The sequence below is a fragment of the Coregonus lavaretus genome (genome assembly GCF_964263955.1).
Source record: "Coregonus lavaretus genome assembly, chromosome: 16".
In the NCBI taxonomy this organism is placed as follows: Eukaryota; Metazoa; Chordata; class Actinopteri; order Salmoniformes; family Salmonidae; genus Coregonus; species Coregonus lavaretus.
Genome location: NC_140003.1, coordinates 8,638,332 through 8,665,068, shown reverse-complemented (window position 1 = coordinate 8,665,068; position 26,737 = coordinate 8,638,332). Strand labels below are relative to the sequence as shown.

At 42.9% G+C, this 26,737-nt stretch overlaps 1 protein-coding gene across 1 annotated transcript in view; it reads left to right on the top strand.

Moving 5' to 3' along the window:
• The window catches only part of LOC311143394 (inactive dipeptidyl peptidase 10-like), a gene marked incomplete at both ends in the record, with an annotated part of 262,413 nt that extends 236,071 nt beyond the window's left edge, over positions 1–26,342 (top strand). Inside the window, 16 exons of the mRNA XM_084179228.1 lie at positions 14,108–14,205; positions 14,339–14,462; positions 14,589–14,627; positions 14,793–14,900; positions 15,445–15,536; positions 15,854–15,901; positions 17,266–17,387; positions 17,613–17,660; positions 22,465–22,534; positions 22,674–22,868; positions 22,992–23,046; positions 23,185–23,284; positions 24,325–24,383; positions 24,693–24,765; positions 25,409–25,482; positions 26,208–26,342. Coding sequence (XP_084035354.1) covers positions 14,108–14,205; positions 14,339–14,462; positions 14,589–14,627; positions 14,793–14,900; positions 15,445–15,536; positions 15,854–15,901; positions 17,266–17,387; positions 17,613–17,660; positions 22,465–22,534; positions 22,674–22,868; positions 22,992–23,046; positions 23,185–23,284; positions 24,325–24,383; positions 24,693–24,765; positions 25,409–25,482; positions 26,208–26,342 — 1,440 coding nt within the window. The remainder of the gene's footprint in view (positions 1–14,107; positions 14,206–14,338; positions 14,463–14,588; positions 14,628–14,792; positions 14,901–15,444; positions 15,537–15,853; positions 15,902–17,265; positions 17,388–17,612; positions 17,661–22,464; positions 22,535–22,673; positions 22,869–22,991; positions 23,047–23,184; positions 23,285–24,324; positions 24,384–24,692; positions 24,766–25,408; positions 25,483–26,207) is intronic.
• Positions 26,343–26,737: the final 395 nt, after the last annotated feature.

Genomic DNA, 26,737 nt, shown 5'->3' with positions numbered 1-26,737 from the left:
GTAATATAGTCACCGCAACAGCCCTAGTCATAACCCTTACCCCAAAGTACAAATGAGTCCAGCATTATCTTTACTCCAGTGTAGGTGTAGTGGGTGATGTTGGACGGAGTCAGGAGAGGAAATCACGGAATAAATGGTTTAATCAATAAACAGAGGTACGCAGCAATGCGTAATACACACCAGTGCGGACAAACGGCGCACTGGGGAAATAAAGGCACACAGGTGAATAACCCAGCGATACACAATAGAAAACGAGCTTTACTCTCCTCTACAATAAACAATCACACACAAAGACAAGGGGGCAGAGGGAACACTTATACAGGTACTGATGATGGGATATGAACCAGGTGTGTGTGTGTGTGTGTGTGTGTAATAAACAAGACAAAACAAATGGAATGATGAGATGAGGAGTGGCAGTGGCTAGAAGGCCGGTGACGACGAACGCCGAAGCCTGCCCGAACAAGGAGAGGAGGCAGCTTCGGAGGAAGTCGTGACAGTAGGGTTGACCTAGCAATACTACGACTTTTGTTTTCCTTTTTTTTTTACTCTGTTTATTCAGTTTTACACACGTAAGACAACACAAAACAATATAAATAATATACTCAACTATAAAATTAAAATAAATAAAATAATAGGTATAAAGATACCGTACTTTAGAAAAGTTAAACACACTGGGAAGAAGGGTACAAAAGGTTAAAGGGCAATCTGTAGTTAATACAGGGACAGAGCGGTCACCTCGCCATTGTTCCTGTGAACAGACAAGGGATAGGGGTGGAGAAATGCAACCACTCACATTCACAGACAGTCATGGCCACAGAACGACCATCCACTGGACCAAAATGTAAGTTTACGATGCTTTAAAAAATATACAGTGGGGGGAAAAAAGTATTTAGTCAGCCACCAATTGTGCAAGTTCTCCCACTTAAAAAGATGAGAGAGGCCTGTAATTTTCATCATAGGTACACGTCAACTATGACAGACAAAATGAGATTTTTTTTTCTCCAGAAAATCACATTGTAGGATTTTTAATGAATTTATGCACTCTAGCAAACTTCAGACGGGCCCGGACATGTACTGGCTTAAGCAGGGGGACACGTCTGGCACTGCAGGATTTGAGTCCCTGGCGGCATAGTGTGTTACTGATGGTAGGCTTTGTTACTTTGGTCCCAGCTCTCTGCAGGTCATTCACTAGGTCCCCCCGTGTGGTTCTGGGATTTTTGCTCACCGTTCTTGTGATCATTTTGACCCCACGGGGTGAGATCTTGCGTGGAGCCCCAGATCGAGGGAGATTATCAGTGGTCTTGTATGTCTTCCATTTCCTAATAATTGCTCCCACAGTTGATTTCTTCAAACCAAGCTGCTTACCTATTGCAGATTCAGTCTTCCCAGCCTGGTGCAGGTCTACAATTTTGTTTCTGGTGTCCTTTGACAGCTCTTTGGTCTTGGCCATAGTGGAGTTTGGAGTGTGACTGTTTGAGGTTGTGGACAGGTGTCTTTTATACTGATAACAAGTTCAAACAGGTGCCATTAATACAGGTAACGAGTGGAGAACAGAGGAGCCTCTTAAAGAAGTTGTTACAGGTCTGTGAGAGCCAGAAATCTTGCTTGTTTGTAGGTGACCAAATACTTATTTTCCACCATAATTTGCAAATAAATTCATAAAAAATCCTACAATGTGATTTTCTGGAAATTTTTTTCCTCAATTTGTCTGTCATAGTTGACGTGTACCTATGATGAAAATTACAGGCCTCTCTCATCTTTTTAAGTGGGAGAACTTGCACAATTGGTGGCTGACTAAATACTTTTTTCCCCACTGTATATATATATATATATATATATATATATATGTATATATATGTATATATATATATATATATATATATATATATGTATATGTAATTGTAAACACAATTAAAACAGGGCAAAACAAGCTCACATCTTAGTCTCTGACAGGGCAAGAGGAATAAGGCATCCGCAAGTCACATTCAATAAGAATCAATAGGCACATAATCAATCTCAATGTCCCCCCAAAACCCTCACAAAGAAATACTCCTCACAGGGGTGTCAAATACAGACTTATTTTGGTTTTAATAAGAATGCCATCAGAAGGTGGACTGTTCAAAGTAAGACCGGAATGGAGCCCAAGTATCATAAAACAGTTTGGAGTTCCCACGTGTATTGAATTTTATTTTGTCTAATTTCAGAGAGAACAACATATCTCCCACCCAATATTTATAAGATGGGGGAACTGCCATCTTCCAGTTCTGGAGTATTAACCATCTAGCTAAGAGAGTTGTCTAAGCAACAGTGTCTGACTGAATTCTTGACAGGGGGGTACCTATGGGCAGTACTCCAAAATGGGCTGTAAGGGGAGATGAATCTATAACAGTGTCATATATATCAGAGAAACATTTAAATATGAATTCCCAGAAACCAGACAATTTGTGACAGTCCCAAAACATATGAAACAGTGTGGCTGGTTCCGTTTTACATTGGACGCAAGTAGGATCAAAATCAGAGAATATTCTTCCGAGTTTGGCCCTGGACCAGTGGATACGGTGAACCATCTTGAATTGAATGAGGCTGTGTCTAGTGCTAAAAGAGGAGGAATGCACCCTGTGCAGCATAGATTCCCAGGTGTCTTCCCCAAGTTCCTCTCCCAAATCCTTTTCCCATCGAGTCTTTAAAGGCAGCAAAGAACGGTTCTGTAAGTCATTAATGATTGCATATACATCTGAAATTGCACCCTTAGGAAGCTTGTTTAGCTCAAAGATGCTCTCTATAGCTGTACTCGCAGGCCTATTGGGAAATTCTGGTGTGTTAGCTCTGACAAAGTTCCTAGCATGGAGATAGCGGAAGAAGTGGGATTGGTGGAGGTTGAACTTTTCCTGTAGCTGAGCAAAATAGGAAAATGTATCATCAAAGAGTAATTGGGCTAGTGAGGAGAGGCCCCGTGAGTGCCAGATCCCGAAAGCCCCCTCATTTAAAGATGGAGGAAATAAAATGTTCTGATTGATTGGCGCAGTGGTCTAAGGCACTGCATCGCAGTGCTAGCTGTGCCACTAGAGATCCTGGTTCAAATCCAGGCTCTGTCGTAGCCGGCCGCGACTGGGAGACACAAGGGGCGGCGCACAATTGGCCCAGCGTCGTCCAGGGTAGGGGAGGGAATGGCTGGCAGGGATGTAGCTCAGTTGGTAGAGTGTGGCATTTGCAACGCCAGGGTTGTGGGTTCGATTCCAGTATGAAAAAAAATAAAAAATGTATGCACTCACTAACTGTAAGTCGCTCTGGATAAGAGCGTCTGCTAAATGACGTAAATGTAAATAAAGAAAAGCCTCTGAGGCAAAAGGCTAAACGGAACTGATTCCACATTTTAAGGGACTGCTTTACAATTGGGTTGACACACCTTTTGCCTAGGGACACTGGGAGAGACGAGCACAACACAGAGGAAAATGCAGAAGGTTTACATGATTCAGACTCCATCTGGACCCAGAGTGGTCAGTCTGCAGCCAGTACAAATAGGGCTCTGAAATTTTCAGCCCAATAATATGTCTGCAAATTTGGTAGAGCTAAACCACGAACTGTATCGCCAGTGCGTGTGCACAGCCTAGTGCGTCCTGTGCCAGCGCCCCACACGTGTAGTGCGAAAGTGGGCAGCCAGCCAGGACGGGTTGTGCCAGCTCTCCGCTCCAGACCTCCAGTCCGCTTTCACAGTCCGGCCCGGCCTGTTCCTGCTCCTCGCACCAAGCCAGTGGTGCGCGTCGCCAGCCCGGCCCGGCCTGTTCCTGCTCCTCGCACCAAGCCAGTGGTGCGCGTCGCCAGCCCGGCCCGGCCTGTTCCTGCTCCTCGCACCAAGCCAGTGGTGCGCGTCGCCAGCCCGGCCCGGTCTGTTCCTGCTCCTCGCACCAAGCCAGTGGTGCGCGTCGCCAGCCAGGCCTGTTCCTGCTCCTCGCACCAAGCCAGTGGTGCGCGTCGCCAGTCCGGCCCGGCCTGTTCCTGCTCCTCGCACCAAGCCAGTGGTGCGTGTTCCTAGTCCGGTCCGGCCCATACCTGCTCCTCGCACCAGACCAGTGGTGCGTTTGTCCAGTCCGGCACGGCCCGTGCCCGTTCCACCGGTGCCTGGTCCGGCACAGGTCAGCTGCTCCACTCCGGAGCCAGAGCAGTCCGCTCCACCGGTGCCTGATCCAGTTCCGGTCAGCTGTTCCACTCCGGAGCCAGAGCAGTCCGCTCCACCGGTGCCTGATCCAGCTCCGGTCAGCTGCGCCACTACGGAGCCAGAGCAGTCCGCTCCACCGGTGCCTGATCCAGCTCCGGTCAGCGGCTCCACTCCGGAGCCAGAGCAGTCCGCTCCACCGGTGCCCAGTCCAGCTCCGGTCAGCGGCTCCAGTCCAGACCATGACGTCAGCCCCTCTCCAGGTTCGGGGTCTCTCACACCAGGGTCCAGACAGGGTCTGGAGTATCGTGGGAGGAAGTAGAGGGGAAGCAGCACGCCGAGGTCCAGACCAGGGGCGCAATAGGGAGGCGGAGAGTGAGAGGTCGTCACACCCCGAGCCGGATCCGCCTCCGAGGCGGAATGCCCACCCGGCCCCTACCCTGTTATGTTTATGTTGTGCGGTCGGAGTCCGCACCTTTGGGGGGGGGTACTGTTACGCCCTGTGTCAGGGTGTGTATATTCTTTGTTATGTAGTATTTTCTATGTGGGATCTAGTATGTTTAGTTCTATGTTGGCCGGTGTGGTTCCCAATCAGAGGCAGCTGTCGCTCGTTGTCTCTGATTGGGGACCATACTTAGGCAGCCTATTGGCACTATTGAGTTGTGGGATCTTGTTCCGTGTAAGGCAGGGTTCTTCAATTCCGGTCCTGGAGGGCCGAAACACTTCTGTTTTTTATTTCTACCTGGTAGTTAATTGCACTCATCTGGTGTCCCAGGTCTGAATTAGCCCCTGATTAGAAGGAGAGGATAAAAAACAGAGGTGTTTCGGCCCTCCAGGACCGGAATTGAAGAACCCTGGTGTAAGGTATGTTGTGTGTGCTACCTTGGACTTCACGTTTCATTTCCTTTGTTGTTTTGTCGTGTGTTTATTAAGTTCAATAAACATGTACGCATATCACGCTGCGCCTTGGTCTAACCCGTCATTCAACGAACGTGACACTTCCAAAAAGTAAAAGATTGTTTCGAACTGTCTGCTGGAGCAACAATGTTTTCCTTAAACAAATTTGAATATTTCCTTGTCACTTTAAGGTCTGTATGGCCCACTCCTCCATACAGACCTTCTCCAGATCCTTCAGGTTTCGGGGCTGTCGCTGGGCAATACAGACATTCAGCTCCCTCCAAAGATTTCCTATTGGGTTCAGGTCTGGAGACTGGCTAGGCCACTCCAGGACCTTGAGATGCTTCTTACGGAGCCACTCCTTAGTTGCCCTGGCTGTGTGTTTCGGGTCGTTGTCATGCTGGAAGACCCAGCCACGATCCATCTTCAATGCTCTTACTGAGGGAAGGAGGTTGTTGGCCAAGATCTCGCGATACATGGCCCCATCCATCCTCCCCTGAATACGGTGCAGTCGTCCTGTCCCCTTTGCAGAAAAGCATCCCCAAAGAATAATGTTTCCACCTCCATACTTCACGGTTGGGATGGTGTTCTTGGGGTTGTATTCATCCTTCTTCTTCCTCCAAACACGGCGAGTGGAGTTTATACCAAAAATCTCTATTTTTGTCTCATCAGACCACATGACCTTCTCCCATTCCTCCTCTGGATCATCCAGATGTCATTGGCAAACTTCAGACGGGCCTGGACATGCGCTGGCTTGAGCAGGGGGACCTTGCGTGCGCTGCAGGATTTTAATCCATGACGGCGTAGTGTGTTACTAATGGTTTTCTTTGAGACTGTGGTCCCAACTCTCTTCAGGTCATTGACCAGGTCCTGCCGTGTAGTTCTGGGCTGATCCCTCACCTTCCTCATGATCATTGATGCCCCACGAGGTGAGATCTTGCATGGAGCCCCAGACCGAGGGTGATTGACCGTCATCTTGAACTTCTTCCATTTTTTCTAATAATTGCGCCAATAGTTTTTGCCTTCTCACCAAGCTGCTTGCCTATTGTCCTGTAGCCCATCCCAGCCTTGTGCAGGTCTACAATTTTATCCCTGATGTCCTTACACAGCTCTCTGGTCTTGGCCATTGTGGAGAGGTTGGAGTCTGTTTGATTGAGTAGGTGGAGAGGTGTATTTTATACAGGTAACGAGTTCAAACAGGTGCAGTTAATACAGGTAATGAGTGGAGAACAGTAGGGCTTCTTAAAGAAAAACAGGTCTGTGAGAGCCGGAATTCTTACTGGTTGGTAGGTGATCAAATACTTATGTCATGCAATAAAATGAAAATTAATTACTTAAAAATCATACAATGTGATTTTCTGGATTTTTATTTTAGATTCCGTCTCTCACAGTTGAAGTTTACCTATGATAAAAATTACAGACCTCTATATGCTTTGTAAGTAGGAAAACCTGCAAAATCGGCAGTGTATCAAATACTTGTTCTCCCCACTGTATATGTGACTTGATCATGGACAAACCTAAACTGAAAGCTTGTAAAAGAGCACTTTAAAGCAGCCTTATTTACAGGAAAAAGCTCACTCTTGCCTAGATTCAGCTTGATCCAAACGTTTAAATAATAGATAAGGCATGTGGTAATGAGGTATCACGGTTGGAGATAAACAGAAGAAGGTCGTCAGCATACGAGACATGCAAGACTTTCTGCTCTAAGCCTGTCCTGATTATACCTTGAATAGCATCATTAGAGTGCAGTGTGACGGCAAGGGGCTCAATTGCCAAAGCAAACAACAAGGAGGAAAGTAGACAACCCTGTCTGGATCCGCGGTGCAAGGGGAAAATAGTCAGAAGACTCAAGACTTCTTAATGTGGCGTTGAATGAGAGCCATAGCCGCCTCCGGAGAATTAAAGATGTAGTCTGCCGCCATTGGGCACTCTGTTCACAACATTGACATCAGCAAACCGCTCGCCCACACAACACCATACACATAGTCTGCCATCTGCCCGGTACAGTTGAAACCGGGATTAATCCGTGAAGAGCACACTTCTCCTGTGTGCCAGTGGCCATTGAAGGTGAGCATTTGCCCACTGAAGTCAGTTACGGCACTGAACTGCAGTCTGGTCAAGACCCTGGTAAGGACGACGAACACACTTATGAGTTTCCCTGAGATGGATTGTGGCAGTTTGTGCAGAAATTCTTCAGTTTTGCAAACCCACAGTTTCATAAGCTGTCCGGGTGGCTGGTCTCCGACGATCCCACAGGTGAAGAAGCCGGATACTGGTTAATCAGCTTCTTGATATGGCAAACCTGTCAGGTGGATGGTTTATCTTGGCAAAGGAGAAATGCTCACTAAAAGGGATGTAAACTAATTTTTGCACAAAGTTTGAGAGAAATAAGCTTTTTGTGCGTATGGAAACTTTTCGGGATCATTTATTTTACTTTTATTTCAGCTCATGGGAACATATACAGTGAGGGAAAAATGTATTTGATCCCCTGCTGATTTTGTACGTTTGCCCACTGACAAAGACATGATCAGTCTATAATTTAAATGGTAGGTTTATTTGAACACTGAGAGACAAAATAACAACAAATAAATATAGAAAAAAGCATGTCAAAAATGTTATAAATTTATTAGCATTTTAATGAGGGAAATAAGTATTTGACCCCTCTGCAAAACATGACTTAGTACTTGGTGGCAAAACCCTTGTTGGCAATCACAGAGGTCAGACGTTTTTTGCAGTTGGCCACCAGGTTTGTACACATCTCAGGAGGGATTTTGTTCCACTCCTCTTTGCAGATCTTCTCCAAGTCATTAAGGTTTCGAGGCTGACGTTTGGCAACTCGAACCTTCAGCTCCCTCCACAGATTTTCTATGGGATTAAGGTGTGGAGACTGGCTAGGCCACTCCAGGACCTTTAATGTGCTTCTTCTTGAGCCACTCCTTTGTTGCCTTGGCCGTGTGTTTTGGGTCATTGTCATGCTGGAATACCCATCCATGACCCATATTCAATGCCCTGGCTGAGGGAAGGAGGTTCTCACCCAAGATTTGACGGTACATGGCCCTGTCCATCGTCCCTTTTGATGCGGTGAAGTTGTCCTGTCCCCTTAGCAGAAAAACACCCCCAAAGCATAATGTTTCCACCTCCATGTTTGACGGTGGGGATGGTGGTCTTGCGGTCATAGGCAGCATTCCTCTTCCTCCAAACACGGCGAGTTGAGATGATGCCAAAGAGCTCGATTTTGGTCTCATCTGACCACAACACCCAGTTCTCCTCTGAATCATTCAGATGTTCATTGGCAAACTTCAGACGGGCCTGTATATGTGCTTTCTTGAGCAGGGGGACCTTGCGGGTGCTGCAGGATTTCAGTCCTTCACGGCGTAGTGTGTTACCAATTGTTTTCTTGGAGACTATGGTCCCAGCTGCCTTGAGATCATTGACAAGATCCTGCCGTGTAGTTCTGGGCTGATTCCTCAACGTTCTCATGATCATTGCAACTCCACGAGGTGAGATCTTGTATGGAGGCACCAGGCCGAGGGAGATAGACAGTCTTTTGTGTTTCTTCCATTTGCGAATAATCGCACCAACTGTTGTCACCTTCTCACCAAGCTGCTTGGCGATGGTCTTGTAGCCCATTCCAGCCTTTTGTAGGTGTATAATATTGTCCCTGACATCCTTGGAGAGCTCTTTGGTCTTGGCCATGGTGGAGAGTTTGGAATCTGATTGATTGATTGCTTCTGTGGACATGTGTCTTTTATACAGGTAACAAGCTGAGATTAGGAGTACTCCCTTTAAGAGTGTGCTCCTAATCTCAGCTCGTTACCTGTATAAAAGACACCTGGGAGACAGAAATCTTTCTGATTGAGAGGGGGTCAAATACTTATTTCCCTCATTAAAATGCAAATCAATTTATAACTTTTTTGACATGCGGTTTTCTTGATTTTTTTGTTGTTGTTATTCTGTCTCTCAGTGTTGAAATAAACCTACCATTAAAATTATAGACTGATCATTTCGTTGTCAGTGGACAAACGTACAAAATCAGCAGGGGATCAAATACTTTTTTCCCTCACTGTGTGTGTATATATATATATATATATATATATATATATATATATATATATATATATATATATATATATATACTGCTCAAAAAAATTAAGGGAACACTAAAATAACACATCCTAGATCTGAATGAATGAAATAATCTTAAATACTTTTTTCTTTACATAGTTGAATGTGCTGACAACAAAATCACACAAAAATTATCAATGGAAATCAAATTTATCAACCCATGGAGGTCTGGATTTGGAGTCACCCTCAAAATTAAAGTGGAAAACCACACTACAGGCTGATCCAACTTTGATGTAATGTCCTTAAAACAAGTCAAAATGAGGCTCAGTAGTGTGTGTGGCCTCCACGTGCCTGTATGACCTCCCTACAACGCCTGGGCATGCTCCTGATGAGGTGGTGGATGGTCTCCTGAGGGATCTCCTCCCAGACCTGGACTAAAGCATCCGCCAACTCCTGGACAGTCTGTGGTGCAACGTGGCGTTGGTGAATGGAGCGAGACGTGATGTCCCAGATGTGCTCAATTGGATTCAGGTCTGGGGAACGGGCGGGCCAGTCCATAGCATCAATGCCTTCCTCTTGCAGGAACTGCTGACACACTCCAGCCACATGAGGTCTAGCATTGTCTTGCATTAGGAGGAACCCAGGGCCAACCGCACCAGCATATGGTCTCACAAGGGGTCTGAGGATCTCATCTCGGTACCTAATGGCAGTCAGGCTACCTCTGGCGAGCACATGGAGGGCTGTGCGGCCCCCCAAAGAAATGCCACCCCACACCATGACTGACCAACCGCCAAACCGGTCATGCTGGAGGATGTTGCAGGCAGCAGAACGTTCTCCATGGCGTCTCCAGACTCTGTCACGTCTGTCACGTGCTCAGTGTGAACCTGCTTTCATCTGTGAAGAGCACAGGGTGCCAGTGGCGAATTTGCCAATCTTGGTGTTCTCTGGCAAATGCCAAACGTCCTGCACGGTGTTGGGCTGTAAGCACAACCCCCACCTGTGGACGTCGGGCCCTCATACCACCCTCATGGAGTCTGTTTCTGACCGTTTGAGCAGACACATGCACATTTGTGGCCTGCTGGAGGTCATTTTGCAGGGCTCTGGCAGTGCTCCTCCTGCTCCTCCTTGCACAAAGGCGGAGGAGCATTCCTGCTGCTGGGTTGTTGCCCTCCTACGGCCTCCTCCACATCTCCTGATGTACTGGCCTGTCTCCTGGTAGCGCCTTCATGCTCTGGACACTACGCTGACAGACACAGCAAACCTTCTTGCCACAGCTCACATTGATGTGCCATCCTGGATGAGCTGCACTACCTGAGCCACTTGTGTGGGTTGTAGACTCCGTCTCATGCTACCACTAGAGTGAAAGCACCGCCAGCATTCAAAAGTGACCAAAACAGCAGCCAAGAAGCATAGGAACTGAGAAGTGGTCTGTGGTGACCACCTGCAAAACCAGTCCTTTATTGGGGGTGTCTTGCTAATTGCCTATAATTTCCACCTGTTGTCTATTCCATTTGCACAACAGCATGTGAAATGTATTGTCAATCAGTGTTGCTACCTAAGTGGACAGTTTGATTTCACAGAAGTGTGATTGACTTGGAGTTACATTGTATTGTTTAAGTGTTCCATTTATTTTTTTGAGCAGTGTATATTGTTCAGTACAGATACATTACATAGATACATACACATTACATACAGTTGAAGTTTACATACACCTTAGCCAAATACATTTAAACTCAGTTTTTCACAATTCCTGACATTTAATCCTAGTAAAAATTCCCTGTCTTAGGTCAGTTAGGATCACCACTTTATTTTAAGAATGTGAAATGTCAGAATAATAGTAGAGATAATTATTTATTTCAGCTTTTATTTATTTCATCTCATTCCCAGTGGGTCAAAAGTTTACATACACTCAATTAGTATTTGGTAGCATTGCCTTTAAATTGTTTAACTTTGGTCAAACGTTTCGGGTAGCCTTAAACAAGCTTCCCACAATAAGTTGGGTGCATTTTGGCCCATTCCTCCTGACAGAGCTGGTGTAACTGAGTCAGGTTTGTAGGCCTCCTTGCTCGCACACGCTTTTTCAGTTCTGCCCACACATTTTCTATAGGATTGAGGTCAGGGCTTTGTGATGGCCACTCCAATACCTTGACTTTGTTGTCCTTAAGCCATTTTGTCCTTAAGCCAGTTGTCCTTAAGCAACTTTGGAAGTATGCTTGGGGTCATTGTCCATTTGGAAGACCCATTTGTGACCAAGCTTTTACTTCCTGACTGATGTCTTGAGATGTTGCTTCAATATATCCACATAATTTTCCTTCCTCATGATGCCATCTATTTTGTGAAGTGCACCAGTCCCTCCTTTGCAGCAAAGCACCCCCACAGCATGATGCTGCCACCCCCGTGCTTCACGGTTGGGATGGTGTTCTTCGGCTTTCAAGAGACCCCCTTTTTCCTCCAAACATAACGATGGTCAATTTGGCCAAACAGTTCTATTTTTGTTTCATCAGACCAGAGGACATTTCTCCAAAAAGTACGATCTTTGTCCCCATGTGCAGTTGCAAACCGTAGTCTGGCTTTTTTATGGTGGTTTGGGAGCAGTGGATTCTTCCTTGCTGCACGGTCTTTCAGGTTATGTCGATATAGGACTCGTTTTACTGTGGATATAGATACTTTTGTACCTGTTTCCTCCAGCATCTTCACAAGGTCCTTTGCTGTTGTTCTAGGATTGATTTCCACTTTTCGCACCAAAGTACGTTCATCTCTAGGAGACAGAACGCGTCTCCTTCCTGAGCAGTATGACGGCTGCGTGGTCCCATGGTGTTTATACTTGCGTACTATTGTTTGTACAGATGAACGTGGTACCTTCAGGCGTTTGGAAATTGCTCCCAAGGATGAACCAGACTTGTGGAGGTTTTGGCTGATTTCTTTTGATTTTCCCATGATGTCAAAAAAGAGGCACTGAGTTTTAAGGTAGGCCTTGAAATACATCCACATGTACACCTCCAATTGACTCAAATGATGTCATTTAGCCTATCAGAAGCTTCTAAAGCCATGACATCATTTTCTGGAAATGTCCAAGCTATTTTAAGGCACAGTCAACTTAGGGTATGTAAACTTCTGATCCACTGGAATTGTGTTACAGTGAATTATAAGTGAAATAATCTGTCTGTAAGCAATTGTTGGAAAAATTACTTGTCATGCACAGAGTAGATGTCCTAACTTGCCAAAACTATAGTTTGTTAACAAGAAATTTGTGGAGTGGTTGAAAAACTAGTTTTAATGACTCCAACCTAACTGTAGATATAGACATGAAAAATGGTTATATTGTTCAATCATCAGCCAGCTTTTGACATTATTTTTAAATGAAGTTAAGGTCGGTATTGTCACGACTCCCTCCGAAGCTGCCTCATCTCCTTGTTCGGGCAGGCTTCGGCGTTCGTCGTCACCGGCCTTCTAGCCAATGCCGCTCCTCTTTTCATCATTCCATTTGTTTTGTATGTTTTTCACACACACCTGGTTCATATCCCCTCATCAGTCTCTGTATAAGTATTCCCTCTGCTCCCCCATGTCTTTCTGTGTTGTTCCATGTGGAGGTGTCGCTATCTCTTGTTGAGCATTATGTTACTTTTATCGCCGGGATATTCACCCGTGTGTTTTGTTTTCCCAGTACGCATTTTAAGTCTCACTGTATTTGGTTAAGCATTGCTGCGGACTGCTGTATTGGCCAAATAAACCCTGTTCTTTGATTCACACCTCCTACGCCTGGCTCCGTCCTAGTCACCTTGTTACAGGTATGGCTTTTAGTTGCTGTGGTAGTTTGTTCCATTCAACAGCACGGGTATATAAAAAGGTGTACTTACCAGACTCTTAAATTTAACAAGGACATTCTGTGTAGAGTAGCCATGTGCCCAAATCCCTCTCCATAAAGAAGAAACAGCTACATCTTATCACAGGTGCAATTAATAATTAAACCTGCACAGGGCTTTTTGGCTTTAGCTTTTTCATCCTGGTTAGAAAATCCTTTCTTGTTTTATTCATGTCGACACTGACTGGCTTCCTTTGAAGAGCACGGTGGTGGTGGTTGTAGGGATCTGTAGTGTTAGGGGGGAAGTGCTGTGATATGCTATGGTAAGGAGAGATAATGCTCTGGAGGGTAAGAGTGGAGCTACCCCTCGGAGGGGCAAGGGGGCAGTGGGGTAGGTGAATGTTGCCTCACCCAGACCAAGAACTAGAGTCAGAGGTTCATGGGAGGGAATCATATTAATAAACCACAGCAAGTTTTGATCGCACACACAGACACACAGGCACGCACGTACAACGAGAATTTTGCCCATATCCAGAAGAGAGAGGCTAATATCGAGGGAGTTGGGCGAAGAAGAGAATTTACCTTATGATATGCCATTCTACTGCATCTATTTTTGTAGTTTCAGCATCTCCTCTGTGATATAATACAAGGAAACCAACCATCATTATAACAGTACCATCCAGAGACCAGATTATGCAGAAAAAAGAGAATAGTGGAGCAAGGCTATAATGGGGTTGGCAGAATCAGTGCAGTGAAAGCCAAAGTTTGACTCCTGTCATCTTTAAGTTAGGATCTGTGGTATGGTACTCCTCTTGCCCTGAAAGACTAATGAGCTCCATGTTTTAAGGGGAGGACTGAGCTCATCTGGGAGAAAACAATAGCCTAGTTAAGATGGGCCTCGAAGGCTGCACAACTCTTGTTTGCACAACTCTTGTTTGCTCTATTTGTGATTCTCCCTTGTCATTATATTATCTGATGAGGGACTGTTTATGAATACTGGCATTTAAAAACATGATAAGTATATAGCAGAATGTTGTGTGGCTGTATATCACATACTGTACATGCCTTCTATGTATAGAATATACAGTCTTCTATGTTTATGGTATGTACCGTGTGTGTTTCCATGCTCTCAATGGTTGGTGAGCACATTGAAAACTGTTGTGCATGTGATTTTTCTATTTGTGTTTTAGGTGGGGCAGGTCAATCCCACGGTTAAGCTTTACGTCGTCAGCTTGGATGGGGGATCCCAGACAACTGAACTGCGACCTCCCAACAGCTTTGAAAAAAGGTATCAATCAAACAAACTTGTTCAGTGAAGAGACCAGCATGTTCAATAAAAAAAGACAATGATCGCAACGTCGTTCGTTAGGCCCCAGTTGGCTGCATATAATTTAGTTCCAATGGCCCTTTGTCCACTATAGTGACTACTACATTACCATGGTGAAATGGGTCACAGAGGAGAAGATCTGTGTGCGCTGGTTGAACCGAGCCCAGAACACCTCCGTCCTGTCGCTATGTGAGGTCACTATGGGGGCATGTGTAAAGGTGAGCATCGTACACGTTACCGTCTTTGCACTGTGAGAGGTCCGATGGGTTGTTCATGTCTACAGTTAAAGGTTTGAACAGCAGACACACATACCCTGCACTAACCTCTCTCTGTTTCCTCCTCAGAAACATGTGATTACATCAGAGAAGTGGCTTGATCGTCAGGTAAGCATGCATAGGGTTTATCGCTATTGTTATTACACATGTATTACACAAGTTCATTCAAGATTTTCTTTAGCTACATATTGTGCAATACTTTTCACTGGGTAAGGGATACAAAGGAAATACCTTACAAAACCAGAAAATGTAAGACACTCATTTTTCTTACAGAATGAAGAGCCAGTGTTTTCCAAGGATGGGAATACCTTCTTCCTGACCATGCCAATAAAACATGGCGGACGAGGGTCATTCCACCATATCGCCATGATATCTGACCAGGTAGGATGCTCAGCTGTTATAGTTGTGGTAAATAAATTCTCAATTAGGTTATTCACTCTCTGTTGTCCCCCATGATGAAATCGGGGAGGGGACTGTGGATCTGTCTCTGTCCGTTAGTACTTTAGTATGTAAGTCACACGATATCTCAGACAGCACTGGCTTGATTTTGAAGAAACTTGTGTGTGTGAATAATGCGTGTTGCCATAGAGATCCGGCATTTACAAAATGACATTGATTGGCCAGATGGTGGCGCTATAACAAAATATTGAAAATGCAAACTTTGAAAGGTCACGCCCCTCACACCATTTGACCTAAAGTCATGAAATTCGGTACATAGGTCCCTCTCCTCACAAGTAACATATTTGCCTAAACATTATACTGATTGACCCAAGGGGGGCGCTGCATCATTCGTGGGGGACGACATGTTTACTGTTGCCTGGTTTTGTTATGCAATCAAAGATGGGTTATGCAAGGTTATGTTGCGTCTAGAATGTAGCTGCAGGTGATCTATTGTGTGTTTGTTTTGTCTCTCGTACCTGCCCAGTTCAATGGTGTTGAGGTCAACATGCGCCACCTGACCTCTGGCAGCTGGGAGGTGTCTCAGATCCTGGAGTATGATGAGGGAGCAGACACAGTGTACGTGACTGATACTCAGACCATACTCTGACACAGGATTGCAAAATTCTGGTAACTTTCCCTAAATCCCAGGTTTTCCCAAAATCCCGATGGAAGATTCACAGAATCAGGAGGGAATAGGCAGAAAATCCAGAATCCTCCAACTAGGATTATTGGAAAACCTGGGAGTTTTGGGAAAGTTACCGGCATTTTGCAATCCTACTCTGACATAATATGCCTTCGATGTAGGGCTGGATTCAGTTGCAAAATAATGTTCAGGAAAGTCATACCGACTGAACATGGATCATAACAAAATATTTTGTTCTGTCTTTCTATAGTTATTTCCTTAGCACAGAAGATGGTTCAATACAAAGACAACTGTACAGGTACTGTTTACATGCATTTAATTAGAAAGTATAGTAATTGCCAATATGCAGATGTTAGACGTCCAACAGATATTAACTCTGGTCCAGACATTTGCATTCAGAAAGTATTCAGACCCCTTGATCTTTTTTCACATTTTGATATGTTACAGCCTTATTTTAAAATTGATTAAATACATTTATTTCCTCATCCTTCTACACACAATACCCCATAATGACAAAGTGAAAACAGGTTTAATTTGTTTTTATACAACAGAAATACCTTATACAGTACCAGCCAAAAGTTTGGACACACCTACTCATTCAAGGGTTTTTCTTTATTTTTACTATTTTCTACATTGTACAATAATAGTGAAGACATCAAAACTATGAAATAACACATATGGAATCTTGTAGTAACCAAAAAAAGTGTTAAACAAATCAAAATATATTTTATACAATGTAGAAAATAGTAAAAATAAAGAAAAACCCTGGAATGAGTAGGTGTGTCCAAACTTTTGACTGGTACTGTAAGTATTCAGACCCTTTGCTATTGAGCTGAGGTGCATCCCATTTCCATTGATCATCCTTGAGATGTTTCAACAACTTGATTGGAGTCCACCTGTGGTAAATTCAATTGATTGGACATGATTTGGAAAGGCACACACCTGTCTGTATCAGGTCCCACAGTTGACAGTGCATGTCAGAGCAAAAACCAAGCCATGACGTCGAAGGAATTGTCTGTAGAGCTCCGAGACAGGACTGTGTCGCGGCACAGATCTGGGGACGGGTACCAAAAAAGTTATGCAGCATTGAAGGTCCCCAAGAACATAGTGGCCCCCATCATTCTTAAATGGAAGAAGTTTGGAACGACCAAGAATCGTCCTAGAGCTGGCCGCCCGGCCAAACTGAGCAATCGGGGGAGAAGGGCCTTGGTCAGGGAGGTGACCAAGAACCCAATGGTCGCTCTGACAGAACTCCAGAGTTCCTCTGTGGAGATGGGAGAACCTTCTGCAGCACTCCACCAATCAGGCCTTTATGGTAGAGTGGCCAGACGGAAGCCACTACTCAGTAAAAGGCACATGACAGTCCGCTTGGAGTTTGCCAAAAGGCACCTAAAGGACTCTCAGACCATGAGAAACAAGATTCTCTGGTCTGATGAAAGATTGAACTCTTTGGCCTGAATGCCAAGCGTCACTTCTGTAGGAAACCTGCCACCAAAATGATTTAATCCATTTTAGAATAAGGCTGTAACGTAACAAAATAGGGAAAGAGTCAAGGGGTCTGAATACTTTCCGAATGCATTGTGTATGGTAGGGACCAAGCACTCAAGTGAATATGACTCTGACCTCTTATCGTATAGTATGTTCTCTGCTTCTTTCAATCAGGGTGTCGGTGGTAGACCCATTTCAACGTGAATGCCTGACCTGCTCCCTTTTCAAACCACAATGCTCCTACTACGATGCAGTCTTCAGCCCAGACTATCAGTATGTCCTGCTGAACTGTAGAGGTAATTGTTCAATAAAGATAATCAGTTCAATCTGAGTTGGATATATGCCACCTGTAATTTTACAGTGTGTTATATAACATTTTCAATTGAATGTACAGAATTTAAATTACAATAATAATTAGCAGACATTCATTGACATTTAAAAATGTTTTCATTAAATGCTCAACAAATGATTAGAAATACTTACAAGAACAAAATGTATTATACTTGGTCTCCTTTCTGCAGGTCCTGGAATACCAAGAACCACCCTTTACAAACTGAATGACATGAGCAGTAAGTACAAGAGCACCAACAATTCAAACAATGACGACCATGGCATTGTGTGTATACTGCTTGCTTGTGTAAGAAAGGAAGAACAGTGGGATGAGGGGAAGAAAGGACCATTTCTAGCAGGTCAAGGTTGTTATACTTTTTTCAGGGAGGTACAGCTGGAAGTACACTTGGTTCTATACTATCTACTACAGTATCCTAGTCTGCATCCCAAATTGCAGCCTATTCCCTATGCAGTGCACTACTTTTGACCAATGGAACCTGGTCAAAAGTACTGCACTAAATAGGAAATACAATGTCATTTGGAATGCAGCCTCTTCCTCCTCTGCAGGCACAGTGCGTGAGTGATGTTGATTAATTCACTCATTAAAGTTGCATCATTATATCCTCCATGGGCCCACAACAAATGTATATCGCTGAATCAGTTTCCTAGCAATTTGATCCTCATTTAGATGGATGTGGAAGTGGTACAATATTTAAATGCAACCTGGGTATCCTAAAGCATGTGTGCGCATTGGGTGAGTGGGATGTGTTTGGAAAATGTGTATGAACAGATATGGTAATGTGATTAAATTAAAGGAATCATGTCTATTGAATCAGTTCCACCGTATGATTTGATTATGCTGGTCGTTTCAATAAAATGGGTTTAATTTTCAACATTGGATTTGTCTATTTTAGGATATTATGGCATACAATGTGCCTTTAGCAAGTATTCATACCCCTTGATTCCACATTTTGTTGGGTTAAAGCCTGAATTCAAAATTGATTAAGTAAATTGTTTTCTTCACCCATCTACACACAATACTTCATAATGACAAAGTAAAAACCTGTTTTTAGAAATGTTGGCAAATGTATTGAAAATGAAATACAAAAATATTCATTTACATAAGTATTCACGCCCCTGAGTCAACACATGTTAGAATCACCTTTGGCAGCAATTACAGCTGTGTCTTTCTGGTTAAGTCTCTACACCTGGATTGTACAATATTTGTACATTATTATTTTTTTAATTCTTCAAGCTCTGTCAAGTTGGTTGTTGATCATTGCTAGACAGCCATTTTCAAGTTAATTTTTAATTTTAATTTAATTTTTTAATTTAAATTTTTAAATTTTGTAAAAAAAAATTGTCATTTAGCAGACGCTCTTATCCAGAGTGACTTACAGGAGCAATTAGGGTTAAGTGCCTTGCTCAAGGGCACATCAACAGATTTTTTACCTAGTCGGCTCGGGGATTAGAACCAGCGACCTTTCGGTTACTGGCAAAACGCTCTTACCCACTAAGCTACCTGCCGCCCAAGTGTTGCCATAGATTTTCAAGCTGATTTAAGTCAAAACTCTTACTAGGCCACTCAGGAACATTCAACGTCGACTTGGTAAGCAACTCCAGTGTATATTTGACCTTGTGTTTTAGTTTATTGTCCTGCTGAAAGGTGAATTTGTCTCCCAGTGTCTGTTGGAAAGCAGACTGAACCAGGTTTTTCTCTAGGATTTTACAAGTGCTTAGCTCTATTCTGTTTCTTTTCATCCCCCAAAAAACTCCCTAGTCCTTGCCGATGACAAGCATACCCATAACATGATGCAGCCACCACCATGCTTGAAAATATGAAGAGTGGTACTCAGTGATGTGTTGTGTTGGATTTTCCCCAAACATAACGCTTTGTATTCAGGAAATTTTTTGCAGTTTTACTTTAGTGCCTTTTTACAAACAGGATGCATGTTTTGGAATATTTGTATTCTGTAGAGCTTCCTTCTTTTCACTCTGTCATTTAGGTTGGTATTGTGGAGTAACTACAATGTAGTTGATCAATCTTTAGTTTTCTCCTATCACAGCCATTCAACTCTGTAACTGTTTTAAAGTCACCATTGGCCTCATGGTGAAATCCCTGAGCAGTTCCCTTCCTCTCCTGCAACTGAGTTTGGAAGGATGTCCGTATCTTTGTAGTGACTGGGTATATTGATACACCATCCAAAGTGTAATTAATAACCAGGGCGCGAGATGGTTGGAGTCGTCAACAAAGCAGCATGACAAAAAATCTTTGAGAAGATATACTGTATAAAGCCATCTGTGCATTTGAAAAACAGCATAAATACACCTATTTCACTTTTGTATGTCAAACTTCAAAAGGCACTCGCACATCTGAGCTATCTTTGATGGAAGTGCATGGTAACAGTTCAATAAGATGAGAAAAAAAAAAGAAACCCGCACACTGCTCTTGATAGTATCACTGCTCTTTAATAAGCTTTAGGTATCGGCCTCAAGGCCTTCGCCAGAGCTTTTTGCACGTCAAAAACCGAATAACCACTGCTGCACATGCTGCCACTGTTTTGAACAGATTAGATTATGCTATTTAGAAAGCGCAGCCAGCTCACGAACTAACGAGTGCACCAGGGAGAACGCAACAAGAATACAGATGCAATAAGTGAAAACAAATTATCTAGCTGGGGATAGCTAGCTAACATAATGTCACGAAGCATGATGAGCTAGCCAGTTAACAGTCATTGTGAAATAAGTTAGTCAGATATGAGTTTAGAAAGACTTGAAATTGGCATGGGAGCTAACTAGCTAACAAGCTACCAGCTACTGGTTAATTTGACGCCCAAAAACCAAACTGTTTCTCAAAATTACTGTAGCTGAATGATTAATTTGATCAGCTTTGTTTTACACCCAGTTTTATGCTGTGTTAGTCCACACAACATGTCACCCTGTCACCTACATTAGAACCTGATAAACAACATCAGGGGGAAACAATACAATTGGGCATGCTTTTTTGTCCTACCAGATCTGCGATGAGAAGGTTCTAGGTAGTGTATCCCTCTGTCCTTTAACTCTTGTTGGATGTAGTTTTCTGGTTTATCAGGTCCCAGGCTCCTATGACTTTTATGATTATTTATTTACAATTTGCTTTAACCCTATCTGTACCTGATATTGTAGTCTCACGTGCGTATGTAAGCCTTTTGGTGCGAGACACTCATTGGGAGGAGGAGACTAGAGCAGACCCAGAAGTTCTGACTGAACCAATGCACATTTGAACCCCCCAGAATGGTCCATTTACTTTGTGCTGTTTTATAATTTATGCTATGAAATCCTGCGATTTCATTGGGGCTGTGCCCCCTCATAGCAAATAGCTCGCAACACAATCCAAGCAATGTTCTCACGACCTGTGCACCCATGGAGGCGGAGCAGGTGCTGCTGGCAGTCACTGAGGGACAGAGTAGTAAGTAACTGAACAGCTTGTTTTGTACTATATATTTTTGAAACAGGAAAATACACATTTTTATTTTTACCCATTTACCAATAGGTGGCATTCTTTGCGAGGCACTGAAAAACCTCCCTGGTCTTTGTGGTTGAATCTGTGTTTGAAATTCACTGCTTGACTGAGGGACCTTACATATATTTGTATGTGTGAGGTACATAGATGAGGTAGTCATTCAAAAATCATGTTAAACACTATTATTGTAGACAGATGTAAGTCCATGCAACTTATAATGTGACTTGTTAAGCAGATTTTTAAGCAAAACTTATTTAGGCTTGCCATAACAAAGGGGTTGAATAGTCAATACATTTCAGCTTTTCATTTTTTATTAATTTGTAACATTTATAAAAACATAATTCCACTTTGAAATTATGGGGTATTGTGTGTAGGCTAGTGACACAAAATCTCAATAGAATCCATTATAAATTCAGGCTGTAACACACCAAAATGTTGAAATAGTCAAGGGGTGTGAATACTTTCTGAAGGCACTGTAAATGCAAATACATGTAATAACCTTATATGCAATTAGGAGTCTATGCAGATATTAAAACATAATGCTTTACCATGACAGATTTAAGAGAGATTATGTGTCTGGCTAATCCAATTATTTATTTTTCCATCACTGTATATAGAGAATGAAACTTTGGAGAAGAACACTGCACTAAGAGATGCACTGCTATATAGAAATATACCAAGGAGAGATATCAGGACCCTACAAATCAACAACTTTGGTATGACAATCCAATCTTTCTCATGATCATTCTATCATCGTGACCATCATCTTCATTATCATCTTTGGGCATTATAATCATAGTTGTTATCATCATTGTCATAGTCATCATCAGCATCATCATGAATCATCATCCTTATCCCTCATGTGGTTCATTCATGGAATAATAGCACAGTTATAGGTAACATATTTCAGCTGTTGACCTGCTACATGCAGACGATTCGACAGGCAGACTTTTTAGATGTAGTGTGAGCCATGGAGCTTGTAGTGCCGGAGTACATAATAAACAGATACCTGGGATAAACACAATTAAAAGAACAGGTGCACAGCTTTGTGAAGTGATTATGAATCAGCTCTGGAATGAGAAGCCTGCCAATCTACTGATCCAATTAGATGGGAAGGCTCGCCATATGGGTTCTTCACTCTGAACCGTGTGTGCAATTAGACACACTGTGCTACATTTCATTAAGGTTTCTGAATTAAGACTGCACCTCAATTTCTAGCTCCATTTCAAGGATTGCCTTTTGTCCATGTTTTTTCACCCTTTTTCCTCTTTCATGTCTTGATTTGTATGTATGCTGCCATACATGTACATTTGTCTGCAATGTAATCAGTTGCTAGGTAATTTGTTGAGCGATGTAACCTGTAATTTGTCAAATCATAATTCCATGCAATCGAACAGGTTAACGTATGAAGATTCTCTCAAGATTCTCATTGTAGAAATAAACATAATATGTTAAGGTACTGCATTTGGAAGCCTGATTGGTACTTACTATAATCAATGTGCATTTGAGGTGTAAGGGAATTCTGATTTATTTTATAGCACTACGTCTTGAGCTGACCTTGCCAATAGATTTTGATGAGGCCACAGCGCATCCACTTCTGCTGATCCTGTACGTATCCTACCCTTCACCAATCCTGCATCCTTATCTTGGATATGTGTATTCCAACGAGCACTGAACACACTAGAAGTCACTGATATTGAACCTTGTTGGTAAGTTCAATTTGACCAACTTTGATTGTGTTCCACAGTGACAGTGCCCCCGGTGGCCAGGCGGTGAGTGAACAGTTTGTTCTGGACTGGGACTCGGTTCTGGTCAGCTCGGATAACGTCATCGTGGCTCGCCTGGACGGCAGTGGGAGTGGGTTCCTGGGCCAGAGGGTCCTACATGAAGTCCACCAGCGTTTGGGAACTGTGGAGGTGCAGGACCAGATCGCAGCAGTAGAGTATGTACTGGAGCATGATCTGAACATGATCTGAAAGCTCTCGCATGGATACTGTTGAAATAAATTGTTGATTCGATGCATTTCAGAAATGGTAGACTTTAATACCCTCCTGTATTTTATTAGTTACCTGACCAAGCTGCCATATGTGGATAATAACAAGGTTGCTGTTTATGGAAAGGTAAGGAAGTTTAATTTGGTAAATTTAATGATATGGTATAGTTTGCTATAACCCCTTTTTGTATTCTTACTTACAGTACATGGGTTTTTACCTATATCCACATTGCATGTCCAACATTTTTGGGGGGTGTTTCCCCAGGCTTATGGGGGCTTCCTGAGCTCTCTTCTACTCCTCTCCTCTGGCTCCATGTTCAGATGTGGGGTTGCAGTTGCTCCCGTGACAGACTGGAGACTCTACGGTAATTTCCCAGTCTAAGATACATCTTTTCAGCAGCTATTCATTTAATACAGTTTGTCAAGTCATGTCCAATATCTCTTAGGAGTTATGCTGATGACCACAATACATCAGGCTTTGTCAAATATGGCAGGTGGTGCGGCACTCATCCATTTACTTGAAATGTAGGGCCCCGTACAATAATAATATAATAATATAATATGCCATTTAGCAGACGCTTTTATCCAAAGCGACTTACAGTCATGCGTGCATACAATAAGGCTGATGGTGGTTGTTTTCTATACCAGGGGTTCCCAAAGTTTGTATAGTACCGTACCCCTTCAAACATGCAACCTCCAGCTGCGTACCCCCTCTAGCACCAGGGTCAGCGCACTCTCAAATGTAGTTTTTTGCCATCATTGCCTGCCACACACACACTATTCGATACATTTATTAAACATAACAATGAGTGTGAGTCCCAATATAAGTGAACCCCAAATCAATGTAGTTCTCATATTTGCGCCTCTTCGATGGTCCAACGTCCCTGTCTGTTGTTCGGTGCTTTCCCGGGTAAGGGGGCAGTAGCTCTTTGGCTGCATCAGATTCACAACTGTCAGTGTCCATGCTAGCTGGGCTAGCAACAAATGTAGAATTACTGATGCTAGCATTGGATGTGCTCGTGGAAGCAGAACAACTTGTGTCGTCGACAGGTGCAGGTGTAGTACTGCTGGTAGTAGCAGTACTACCAGTAGAGCTGGTATATGTCTCTATGGACGCGGGCCTTACTTTTGAATGAGCAGCAGCTACGTTTGGCTACATATGGACCGTTAGTGGAATTCCCACGAGAGAGTAACAGTTAATGTGATTGGATGTTAATTATATGACTGGGCTACCTGTATTTGACATTGTGTTGTTATTTCGCTGAACACTAGATGGTTAAATTCTATTTTTGGACTGTATTAATAGTGGACTAATGAAGGACATACCAAAATATATTTTTCTAGTGGATTTTTCCATTAAGATGTTCACACACTTAACTATGTTGTTTTGTGTATTTTTCTAAAGGTTCGGCCTTCACTGAGCGATACTTTGGGTTTCCGGTCCAGGATGATCGTAAATACCAGGTATGATTGACTTTCCAAGTTTTTTTTTTTTTAAATTGAGAGGTGGTCAAGGTGGAAGCACTTTGAATATTCTACATTTAATCTTATCATTAGCAATTCATCCAATAAACACATGTTACAGTGCAATAGCATCATAACTGTTGATTCTTCTCTAATGGCAAGCCTCTGGTAGTGGCAAGCCTCTGTTAAATCACACCAAGCTGTGCTTGAATGCATTTCTCTGCAAAATCTTGGAGAAAACTAGTTGGTATTTACAGTATGTTTTCAGTATCTCTCACTGATATAAAATTGTCATTGTGTCTCGAACAGCTCTCCAGTCTGCTTCCCAACATCACAGGCACAGGTCATCAGAAGTTTCTCATCATCCATGGAACAGCCGATGGTGAATTCTAGTTTTCTCTAGTTGCTACTCTGGGCAGTGATTGCACACTATTGTTGGACTTAAATGTGAAGCTTTTTTTGTAGGTTTAATGAAAAAGATAGGAGACATGCCGTTATCTAATTAGTGTTTTATCTGTCAGTCAGACAGTGTTTAGGTCAAACAATGGGCTTATTCATGTGTTCAGTTGATTAACTGATTGTTAGCCTTAAGTGGTGATTAAAAGTATCATACTGTTGTTAATGAAATTAATAAGTTATGATTGACAGGCACTCACAAAATAGAACTGAGCAGAACATGTTATAATTGCATACCAGGTACTTGTGCACATGCTAGATTTTAAGTCTGTGCACATTTATACCTGAAACACAGTGCATTTTATATTTAGAACTTATCTTATGAGAAGAATCATGGCTTCTGTTGTACATCATGCTATAGCTTTATCTACTGTATCAGATCTATTTCATCTCTGAATAGCTTAGTGACTATGACAATGGATATTGCTTTTTGTCTGCATTGCTGCAGTCTCAACCATGTAGTATTACATTTAATTATGCGACATTGCCTACAATGTTAGTCATTTTTGGATGAAAATGCCTGTCGAGCAAGGACACCAACGTTTCACTTATCATTATCTCTCTTTCAGCCACCGTTCATTTCCAGCATTCCGCGGAGCTGGTGAAACTGCTGTCAATATCAAACGTTAACTACAGTCTGCAGGTGACCAGTTACATTCTCCCTTCCTGTGCCAAGTGCCATTTAATGTCCCTGACAAAGGAGTCCTCAGTGAAGCATGTATAATTCAAGCTGACCTTCCCCCTCTGCATTGAATCATTTATTATTTAAAGTTTGACAAAGTGAAAATGGTTACCTGCTGCGTGGTGCCAAACCTGCCCTGAAGAAAATCTGTCTGATATTTAAAAAAGGCCCCATCTTTGAAAAGTAAGTGGGAGAGGAGGGAGAGGGAGAATTCAAGAAAGTAATAGTGGAGTGATAATGGTAAGGGGGAGAACTAAAGTAAAGGTAGACTCAGCTAAATTACATTGCCACGAGCAGCATTGCAGATGTTGCGATGAGCCAGATGCAAGACTTCGCTCTCACACACAGTATCTGTGCAGGAGTTGGCTTCTTAAAATGTGGTAGCTACGGGACCAAAACAGTAGAGAAGTTAAGGCTCGCTCTTCACCGTTCTTAGTTGTTGCGGAAATTGACCCACTATGCTGTTTACTTTGTGCATCTACGTCATATCGCTGAGTCTACCTTTAAGTGTAAAATGAAGTGTAATTAATAACAGTAGTCCTGCATGTGTGTTGTCACATTGATAATCACTTCACATTGTTAACACTTCTTTTTATCTAAGTCGTAATAACAGTAAATGTAAAACTGCTCTGCTGTAGAATTCAATATAATGATAATGAACAACTACTTATTTCTCTGTTTCCTAGATCTTCCCAGACGAAGGCCACAACATTGACTCTGTGAAGAGCCAACGCTACTTGTTGAACTCTGTCATGAACTTCTTCAAGGAATGCTTCCTAGTGGAAATCCCTGTAGCTCATCCTGTGTCTGAGGATGACTAGGATGACCATATCTCACCTTGTTTTTGTAGAACCTGTTGCTCCTGGAAATGAGAAAGTGGTCTTTTGACCTGCTTGTCTGAGGAACCCCCAGTGAGAAGTGGTGAGATATGGTGAGACAATGTGGATGAGAGAGGGGTCAGACAATGTTGCTGTGCTCTATGAAGGGTAATGATAGGCTGAGATGAGATTGAAGATGTATTTTTCCTGTACAGTGATGTATAATTTTCCTATTGCTATGATCAAGCAACAGTGCACCTAGGAACATTTAGGTTGTTATTAAGGTCTACCAGTGTTCTCCAAATATCATAAGTATACAGTTAGCATGGTAGAGTTTCAGTAGAGAAGAAGGGAAACTTGTTCATATTAGCTGTTTGTATGGGAGATATGTTTTTGTC